At 43.0% G+C, this 11,091-nt stretch overlaps 1 protein-coding gene across 1 annotated transcript; it reads left to right on the top strand.

Annotated features, from left to right (window-relative positions):
* The first annotated feature begins 5,128 nt into the window (after nt 1–5,128).
* LOC113134548 (tripartite motif-containing protein 16-like) lies at nt 5,129–6,951 on the top strand. Its single transcript, XM_026313989.1, has one exon. The coding sequence runs from the start codon at nt 5,251–5,253 to the stop codon at nt 6,931–6,933; it is 1,683 nt and encodes a 560-aa protein (XP_026169774.1). The 5' UTR covers nt 5,129–5,250; the 3' UTR covers nt 6,934–6,951.
* Nucleotides 6,952–11,091: the final 4,140 nt, after the last annotated feature.

Here is an 11,091-nt window from a genome sequence, read left to right as displayed (position 1 = left end):
GTGCTGTTCATGATGGTGAGAGGGGGGTGGGTGGGGGCATTTCTCCTGAAGTCCACAACCATCTCCACTGTTTTGAGCGTGTTTTGGTGCTTTCCTTCTCTTCTGCTTCCTGAAGAGCCGACACACATCGTCCACACTGGTCTGAAATATAGCAGGGGGGTTAATGGTTGAAGGTGTTAAAGGTGTTAAAGGTCGCTCTGGAAGACAATCAGAGTGGGTGGGGGGTGATTAAAATCTGCAATAGAACTCATTCAGATCAGTGGTGAGGTGTGCTGTAGGGGTAACAGAGGAGTTCAAGGTGGAGGTGGGACTGCACCAAAAATGGGATTTGAGCCCCTTCTTGTTTGCTGTGGTGATGGACAGGCTGACAGATGAGGTTAGACAGGAATCTCCGTGGACCATGATGTTTGCAGATGACATTGTCATCTGTAGTGAGAGCAGGGAGCAGGTGGAGGAAAATGTAGAGAGGTGGAGGTTTGCTCTGGAAAGGAGAGGAATGAAGGTTAGCCGCAGTAAAACAGAGTACATGTGTGTAAATGAGAGGGACTCAAGTAGAACGGTGAGGTTACAAGGAGTAGAGGTGAAGAAGGTGGAGGATTTTAAGTACCTAGGGTCAACAGTCCAGGGCAACGGAGAGTGTGGAAAAGAAGTGAAGAGACATGTACAAGCAGGATTGGAACGGGTGGAGGAACGTGTCAGGTGTGATGTGTGACAAAAGAGTGTCAGCAAGAATGAAAGGAAAGGTGGACAAGACAGTGGTGAGACCAGCAATGTTGGAGAAAAAGCCAGAGAAGCCAGATTGAGATGGTTTGGACATGTTCAGAGGAGGGACAGTGAATACAATGGTAAAAGGATGCTGAGGTTAGAGCTGCCAGGAAGGAGGCCTAGAGGAAGACCAAAGAGGAGGTTCTTGGATGTAGTGAAGGAGGACATGAGGATAGTTGGTGTGGGTGAGGAGGATTCAGAGGATAGGGTTAGATGGAGGAAGATGATTCGCTGTGGCGACCCCTGAAGGGAGCAGCCGAAAGGAGAAGAAGGACCGTATTTGCATGGACCAAATTCCCATTTCAGTTGTTGATAAAACAGGTTTCAGAAACCTTGTAGAACAGCTTGACAAAAGATATGAGATGCCAAGGAGAAAACACTTCTCTGAGACAGAGATTCCCACTTTGTACATTGAATCGAGGTCTGTGCTTGAATCACAACTGTCCAGCCAGCCTTTCTTTGCTTGTACGACAGACCTTGGGACGAGTTGAACAGTGGACTTGTATATGGCTGTTACAATTCACTTCATTAGTGACTCTTGGGGGTAGTAGTATTAGTAGTAGAGTTCTTTTTAATATAACTATTACTATTTGTGGTAGAATTAAATGTGACATTAATAGCTATATGTAGAGGCGTTTGTAGCAGTATTTAAAAAGCATTGCCTTTTCTCTATTTGACATTGAAGGTCACTAACCTTTTCTCTGTCAAATTTTCATGTCAGACAAAAGGCAAAGATGTTCCGTACCTTTTAGAAGTTTAAAAAATTAAATCCTATACAGAAGATCAATTGGTTTCTAAAGGGCTTTTCAAGCATAGTTCTAAAAATAGGCCTCAGGTTTAAAGGGTTAACCCAACAGCATTCTGAGGCCAAAGTCCCTCCCTTGTTCTACAATGAGCAGTACAGTCGTCATGTTGTGTCCCTTACAGGTGCAGCACCACCCGACTGTTTACTTCAGGTTCTATCAAATTTGGCCCATTTCATTTTTCACTGTGGGCAGTTCTTAGTCTGTGCTACACAGATTTCACAGTTTGGATACAGAAACAAAATGGTGTCAGCTAAATATAATGCACCATCAATTTAACTGGGAGTGATTTTGGACACAGTGTTTGTCAAGTGTTTTCTAGAGCTGTTTATTAATTTGCTGCTAATTTTCTGAAACTGTTTCAAGGACCTGTAATGTCGGGCAGCTTTACTTCCGACGCCCCACTTTGGGGTTACTCCAACAGTCTCCATCGTCTGTCCCTCCTCAATCGTCCAAGTGTCCGCCAGTAGTGGTCCGCACCAGCTTATCGACACCTGAGCCCATGCAAGTAGGCCACAACAGGATTCCCCCAGCGGACAGAGAATGTCGATGGATCCAGAAGTTATACTTCTACTGCAGCACGCCAGGACACCGGGTCCAATTCTGTCCGGCAAAAGACCAGGTTCAGCAGGCCCGTGAGGTCCTTGCTGACCCGAACCCTGTTAGAAAGCACTTCCTCACAATCCCTCACGACTGTTACCCTCGTCATGGCTCCATATCAACAACAGCTCGCTATCCTCATAGACTCCGGGTCCGACACTAACCTCATGTCCCAAGCTGTTGGCCCACCTGCTTCAAGTGCTTCAAGTCAAAACCCTCAACGACACCTTGCTGCATCAAGTCAAGGTCAGAACCAAACCAGTAGTCATGTCAATTGCTAATCATCAAGAATTCGTCTCCACGCCGTTGACTCACTGCTTTCCTCAGTTGTCCTGGGTCTCCCTTGGTTGCAGCTCCACAATCCCCGCATTGACTGGACGACTGGAGAAATTTTGGAATGGAGTCCCGGATGCGACACCACATGCCTCGGTACAGCTCTCAACCCTTCACCCCCTACTTCAAGAGAACACTACGAGCCAGACTTGATCAAAGTCCCAAGTATCTACCACGATCTCTGGGAAGTTTTCAACAAGTCCTGGGCCACATCTTTACCCCCCAACCGTCCCTACGACTGCGCGATCGCTCTCTCACCTGGAACCAGTCCCCCGAAGGGTCGTCTGTACTCCTTATCCAGACCAGAGCAGGAAGCCATGCATACTTATATCCAGGAATCTCTAGCTGCGGGCATTATCAGGCCCTCTAAGTCGCCTGCAGGAGCTGGTTTCTTTTTTGTGGGGAAACGGGATGGAGGCCTCCGGCCGTGTATAGACTATAGAGGACTGAACAGCATCACAGTAAGAAATACCTATCCTTTACCCCTACACACATCAGCCTTTGACTTAGTACAAGGGGCTCAAATCTTTTCTAAACTCGATCTCCGTAACGCCTATCACCTCATCCGTATGCGAGAGGGAGACAATTGGAAGACCGCCTTCAATACCCCGAGCAGTCACTATGAATACCTGGTTATGCTATTTGGCCTCATGAATGGCCCCACTGTCATTCAGAACCTGGTCAATGATGTGTAAGAGATGCTAAATTTCACCCATGTGCCTTTTTTTCAAGAAAATTATCTCCTTCGGAAAAGAATTATGATATAGGCAATCGGGAATTACTGGCCGTCAAATTAGCTCTGGAAGTGTGGAGACATTGTCTTGAAAGAGCAAGACATCCATTTATCATTCTTACTGATCACAAAAACCTTGAATACCTCAGAACAGCAAAAAGACTCAACTCCCGTCAAGCCAGATGGTCTCTTTTCTTTGAACAGTTTAACTTTACCTTATCCTATCGCCCAGGATCTAGAAACAACAAGGCCGATGCCCTCTCTCATGACTCCACTCTTCGCCCGAATTGGAGGAAAAATCAAGATACATCTTACCGGACTCAACTCGCCTGGGGGCAGCCCATTGAACAAGACATCCTCCAAGCCAATCGAGGTAATGCAACACCATCCAATTGCCCTTCACAATGTCTCTATGTACCCGCCCAGTTCCGATCTAGGGTGTTGGAGATATGTCACGCGTCTCGTCTACGTGTTCATCTGGGGATTAGGCGCACACTTCAGGTGGTCTTTCAAAGGTTTTGGTGGCCCGATCTAAGAAAGGATGTTCAGGAGTACATCTTCGCATGTCCGATCTGTGCCCAGTCAAAGCCTTCACACCAGGCACCAGCGGGCCTCCTTCAACCTCTCCCCGTTCCGAGATGACCATGGTCCCACATCTCTGTAGATTTTGTAACCGGTCTACCTCCTTCCTCTGGTATGAACACTATTCTAACAGTTGTGAACCGTTTTTCAAAGATGGTGCATTTTGTTCCCCTTTCCCAACTACCCTCAGCTGTTCAGACTGCCTAGATCTTTGCTGATCATGTGTTTAGACTTCACGGAATTCCCCATGGATATTGTCTCCGATAGGGGCCCACAATTCGTGGCAAGGTTTTGGAAGGAGTTCAGTAGGCTCCTCGGGGTATCAATAAGTCTATCATCAGGTTTCCATTCTCAAAGCAACGGACAGGCAGAACAGCTGAATCAAGAGCTAGAGACCGGACTCCGCATCCTGTGCTCGAAGGACCACAATTCGTGGGTAAGGAACCTCTCTTGGGTTGAGTACTCACATAACTCTGTCTTCTGCCTTCACCAGACTCTCCCCGTTTCAAGTAGTATACAGATACCAACCTCCTGTGTTTGGACCTCAGATACTACAAGCCATGGTCCCTTCAGCTTCCGCGGCTTTTCGTCGATGCCACCTGGTGTGGAGACAGGCTCGACAGACCCTCTTGGCCACTGGATCCAGCTACACCCGTCAGACAAACCGGAAGCGAACACCGGCCTCGCAATATAAACCAGAACAGAAAGTTTGGTTGTCCTCTAAGGACATTCCCCTGGAGGTGACCTGTGCCTAGCTCACCCCTAGGTTTATAGAGCCCTTTTCTGTTACTAAGGTGATAAACCCAGCAGCAGTTAGATTACAGCTCCCCAAGGCTTTATGGGTTCACCCTACCTTCCATGTTTCCAGAATTAAGCCAACCAGCAGGAGCCCACTCATTGGAGTAGTTTATCGGAGGAGTTTTTTCTGTTACGTTTAACTCCGAACTGTTTTGAGTTTGCTTATCAGAATACCTGGAGTTCCTGACCAGAACAAATACTGATACCGTCAGTTACTGCTCTGCGGGCCAAAATTCCGGATTCCATCATTCATCTGCCTAGGATACCTCGAATTTACCGGTGTGGGCTTAGTCAGCAACCATCCTGCACCATATATCGTCTGGTCTATGTCTCCATCTACTGGTCAAATCATATTCCACATTCTCATTCATTATTAAGTCTTGTGACAATAAAACCTCTTTAACTGATGAGTGGTGTGGGTGTTTTTTGGTCCTCAAGTCCGACGAACCCTGTCAGGACCAGTGAACCTGCAGCCTAACAACAAAGGCAAATGATACAACAGGCCTGTCAACATGTCAGTGATCAACTAAGTCTGACATTTTCTAACAGTGTTCTGGTTTATTCATGACTGATTTTAGCTGAAATCCTCTACATCAAAAAGTGAAAGCCACACAGTCATTACCACTGAGAGCTGAAATGGCACAGAAAGGAGTTCAGCTGGACCAGGAATCAATTTCTTGTTCGATCTGTCTGGATCTACTGAAGGATCCGGTGACTATTCCCTGTGGACACAACTACTGCATGACCTGTGTTGAAAGATTCTGGGATGAAGAGGATGAGAAGAATATCTGTAGCTGCCCTCAGTGTAGGCAGACCTTCACACCGAGACCTGTCCTGGTGAAAAACACCATGTTAGCAGATTTAGTGGAGCAGCTGAAGAAGACTGGACTCCAAGCTGCTCCTGCTGATCACTGCTATGCTGGACCTGAAGATGTGGCCTGTGATTTCTGCACTGGGAGAAAACTGAAAGCCCTCAAGTCCTGTCTGGTGTGTCTGGTGTCTTACTGTGAGAAACACCTCCAGCCTCATTATGATGTAGCTCAGTTAAAGAGACACAAGCTGGTGGAGCCCTGCAAGAAGCTCCAGGACAACATCTGCTCTCGTCACGATGAGGTGATGAAGATGTTCTGCCGCACTGATCAGCAGTGTATCTGTTCTCTCTGCTCTGTGGAGGAACATAAAGGCCACGACACAGTCTCAGGTGCATCAGAAAGGACTGAGAGGCAGAGAGAGCTCGAGGGGAGTCGACATAAAATCCAGCAGAGAATCCAGGACAGAGAGAAAGCTATGAAGGTGCTTCAGCAGCAGCTAGAAACCATCAATGGCTCTGCTGATAAAGCAGTGAAGGACAGCGAGAAGATCTTCACTGAGCTGATCAGTCTCCTGGAGAAAAGACGCTCTGATGTGAAGCAGCAGATCAGATCCCAGCAGGAAACTGAAGGGAGTCGAGTCAAAGAGCTTCAGGAGAAGCTGGAGCAGGAGATCACTGAGCTGAAGAGGAAAGACGCTGATCTGAAGCAGCTCTCACACACACAGGATCACATCCAGTTTCTACAGAACTACCCCTCAGTGTCAGCTCTCAGTGAACCTACAGACTCATCCAGCATCAATATCCGTCCTCTGAGATACTTTGAGGACGTGACAGCAACTTTGTCAGAGCTCAGAGATAAACTACAGGATATTCTGAGGGAGAAATGGACAAACATCTCACTGGCTCTGACTGAAGTGGATGTTTTACTGTCACAACCAGAGCCCAAGACCAGAGCTGGATTCTTACAATATTCACAGGAAATCACACTGGATCCAAACACAGCAAACACATGGCTGTTATTATCTGAGGGAAACAGAAAAGCAACATTAATGAGTCAACAACAGTCTTATTCCAGTCACCGAGACAGATTCACTTTATCGGAACAGGTCCTGAATAGAGAGAGTCTGACTGGACGTTGCTACTGGGAGGTGGAGTGGAGCGGGACAGGAGTTGGTGTAGCAGTCACATACAAGAATATCAGCAGAGCAGGGTGGCTGAATGAATGTGGATTTGGAGTCAACAACAAATCTTGGGCATTATATTGTGAACAAAACAGTTATGACTTTTGGCACAACAACATCAGAACTCCATTGTCAGGTCCTCAGTCCTCCAGAGTAGGAGTGTACCTGGATCACAGAGCAGGTATTCTGTCCTTCTACAGTGTCTCTGAAACCATGACTCTCCTCCACAGAGTCCAGACCACATTCACTCAGCCTCTCTATGCTGGACTTTGGATTGGTTACTGGTTTAATGTTGGAGGCAGTGCTGAGATTTGTAAAGTCAAATAGATGTTACAGGATTAAAACAGCTCAATCAGCTCATTGATTTAGTTTCATTAATAGTTGCTCATTGTTGTGGTGTCACATTAATCAAACTGTGTGGATGGAACTATGATCTCTGGTTTCTGTTTTACTTGTTTTCCAAACCACTTTAGAATGTAAAATATTTAATTTATTGTCTGTATTTTCAGTGGAAGTTAATGTTTCATCCAACAACAAAACTGGGGATTGAAAAATGAAGACAAATAAGTTTAAATGAATCCAGTTGGTCCAGTTTGGTAGTAGAGACATACATGAACTGTTACAGTTCTCCTTTGGGACTTCCTGCCGGGGGACTCTTATTTTCTAGAGATTTCCTTTTATCATCGCTCTGGTCCCCGGGCAGCTTTATGTTAGTAATATGTGTTCATGAGTTTCACCTGTTTCTATTATGTTCCTAATCACCGTTTGTGTTCTCCCTATTTATACCTCCCTCTTTCCTTTGTTCCCTGTCGGAGCATTAGTTGATGTTTGCCAGAGTAGAAGGATCATATTTGCCTGTTTGGCTGCCTTTTCGTTTAACCGAGAGGTGTTCTCATTTTTACTGTCTGCCCTCCTGGTGGCGGTGAATATTTGTTTGCCTGAGCCCTGGATGTTTCCATGGAAATAAACTGCCTGCTGTCCTGCACTTGGGCCCTACCTCTCCTTTTTCACCCGCACCACACCGAATCATAACATTTACAGCAGGTTTATAACTCACCTGAGGGTTCAGATAATACTGAAATATACAGTTGACAAATATTTCAACAGGGCACAAAACAATTTGTTCAGAATGCACTATTGTATCATATTAATATTCTGGAGACATTGGGCCGTTTTGATAGATTTCATATCAGCATTTGATGTTATCAGTCACAAGCTAGTACTTGAAAAACAAGTTTTATGATTTCAAACCATCTGCAGTTTCCTGGGTCAAAAGTTATTTAAAAAGTAGATCACAAAGGGTTTTCTTTAATGGTATTTTGTCTCATAGTGTCTGTGAACTGTGGCGTTCCTCTGGGAACCAGTCTTGGTCCATTAATATATTCTTTGTTTTTTTATAAACGACTTACCTTTGGTTTTAAGACAAGCAAAACTAGTTGTGTGCATTTGACACAGCTATGTATGCTTCCACTATATCATCTGCTGCCTTGACTGAAATTCTCAACAAGGAATTAAAAGCATTTGAAAAATGGATTATAAAGAACGAACTGATTATCAGTGTATTGGAGACAAAAAATATTATACTTGGCTCAAGCAAATCTTTAAGGAATGTGCAAAACCTTAAAGTGTTTGTAAATAATACACCTATAGAACAAGTGGAAAATGTTAAACTGCTGGGCATACACACTGAGTAAATTATCTTTGTCAGTGCATATTGATAATATGGTCAAAAACATTGGCAATGCATTAGCTGTGGTGAGAAGATGCAGCAGATACTTAACATTAAGTTTAGTTAAACTTATAATAGGCAATCTGATAATTTCACAGCGAGACTGTTGCCAGTTGATTTGGGTAAATGCTGGAAAGAAAGATTTAAACACACTTCAGTTGGTTCAAAATGAAGCTGCTAGATAAGCTTTACATTTTTCATGCCGCAGTAGTGTCAATAGGATGTGTGGTATTCTGGCACTGGAAAAATGCCGGTGTATGTATAATATTTCAAATGGTACAATACCCTAATTTTGCTCAGTTCAGTATTTCATTTGCTGCTGACGTTCACCACAGTGTTACCCAAACTGACACGAAACTGTCAAGTGTGAAAAGGAAAATAGATCTAACAGGTGAAACTCACTCTTCACGTCAGAAATTAATAAATAACGAAATCGGTAGAAGTGAAATATGACATTACTTTCCCTACAAAAGTTATGAAAGAGGTGAACCAACCGATCTTAAATCACCAGTCTACAAGCGCTGCTATAAGTCATGCGCTGCCACAGGAGGCAACACATCAAATCTTAGCAAACATTTGTCACTCTCATCCTGATTTGTTCAAGGAGTTAAAAGATCGACAGGTGAGTCTCTTTCTACTGATTTAATTTAGACTTTTATTTTAAAGAGATCATTATCATTATTTTTAGTATTAGTAATAGTGATGAAGGGCATAATACTGTTGTGACGACCACTAAAGGGAAGCAGCTGAGTGAGAGAGAAAATTATAACTATTACTAATGTGCACGTTACAATAAAACTTTATAATAAAGCTACATATGTCAGTTTTATAGCTTTTGTTTTTTAGCATCAACCAATAAGTTTAAAAATACACCAATACATGTTTACCAGATTAACATTGTGCATTAAACGAATATGAACCCAAACACTAAAAATAACCAAGATTAATGCCAATGTGGATGCATGACAGCTAATGTTTTACGTGTAAATGTAATTATTTCTTTTGACAGCCAGAGGAAGAAACAAAAAAAACATCTTCAAGCCAGCCTACTATTTCAAAGGTACTGTCAGTGACAAGAAAATATGAGTGTAGCAAAAAGACTTAACAGGGTTGTATTTGCATGGACCAAATTCCCACTTCAGTTGTTGATAAAACAGGTTTCAGAAACCTTGTAGAACAGCTTGACAAAAGATATGAGATGCCAAGGAGAAAACACTTCTCTGAGACAGAGATTCCCACTTTGTACATTGAATCGAGGTCTGTGCTTGAATCACAACTGTCCAGCCAGCCTTTCTTTGCTTGTACGACAGACCTTGGGACGAGTCGAACAGTGGACTCGTATATGGCTGTTACAATTCACTTCATTAGTGACTCTTGGGGGTAGTAGTATTAGTAGTAGAGTTCTTTTTAATATAACTATTACTATTTGTGGTAGAATTAAATGTCACATTAATAGCTATATGTAGAGGCGTTTGTAGCAGTATTTAAAAAGCATGGCCTTTTCTCTATTTGACATTGAAGTTGGCCACCACTTTCACCAAATAAAATGACAAAGCCTCACCAGTTCAGCTGTTTCTAATTCGTGTTAATTCTTTGATAACAGGCCTTCAAGGGGGCGGAGTTGAATCATGAATACTAATGTGGTAGGACCTTTTTTTTAAAGCAATATTCTTTAGACCAGTGGTCACCAACCTTTTCTCTGTCAAATTTTCATGTCAGACAAAAGGCAAAGATGTTCCGTACCTTTTAGAAGTTTAAAAAATTAAGCTAAATATAATGCACCATAAATTAAACAGGGAGTGATTTTGGACACAGTGTTTGTCAAGTGTTTTCTAGAGCTGTTTATTAATTTGCTGCTAATTTACTGAAACTGTTTCAAGGACCAGTGAACCTGCAGCCTAACAAGCTAGCTCACAGATAATAGCACCATCTGGTTTGACTCACCATCCTAAATATTGATAATGAAACTGATAATATTCATCTCCAAGTGACTGTTTCAAGTTTAATTTGGTCTTCAGGCAATTGGATGAATCCAAATACTGAATCAACAAACATCAACCGACAAATGAAGCCAAATACACAGGTGTTATGTTTTTTAGTTTATTTGAGATCCAGGTGTTACATTTTCTTTGCTTCTTTTTTAGCAGGAAACCATCTTGCTGGAAACTAGTAAAATGATTGTCATCCAGGTGTGACTGCTTACTTACTTACAGAGAAACGTTAGCATTATCAGGCTAATATCAGCATATTGTATGAGACTGATGCTGTGTCTCTGTCTGAATTACTGTAAATCTAAAACCAGGGCCTTGTTTTGATCAGTCACCTCATAGCAGGAAGTCTACTGTGATTGGTCCAAACAACCACATATTTACTCCTAAAATAAAGAAGCAACAACATTTTATGGCCTTTCTTTACCATGGATGTTGAACCAGGAGTTGTAGGTCTGTCTGAAGAAATGTCCTTAAAAGTCAAATGATACAACAGGCCTGTCAACATGTCAGTGATCAACTAAGTCTGACATTTTCTAACAGTGTTCTGGTTTCTTCATGACTGATTTTAGCTGAAATCCTCTACATCAAAAATAGATTGTTTTTTAGTTTATATGTTAGGAGAACAGAGCAGGTGAGTTAAAACTGAGGAAGACATGATCCCTAGATGAAAATATCAACTAATAAATTACTGACCAGTGTATTTAATTACAAATTCAAGGGTTAAATAAGCAGTATCTCTGTCTTCCTGAAATGAGGCTCAGCCTG

This window comes from Mastacembelus armatus, chromosome 17, assembly GCF_900324485.2.
Source record: "Mastacembelus armatus chromosome 17, fMasArm1.2, whole genome shotgun sequence".
NCBI classification, from domain to species: Eukaryota; Metazoa; Chordata; class Actinopteri; order Synbranchiformes; family Mastacembelidae; genus Mastacembelus; species Mastacembelus armatus.
This window is presented reverse-complemented; position numbering and strand designations above follow the sequence as displayed.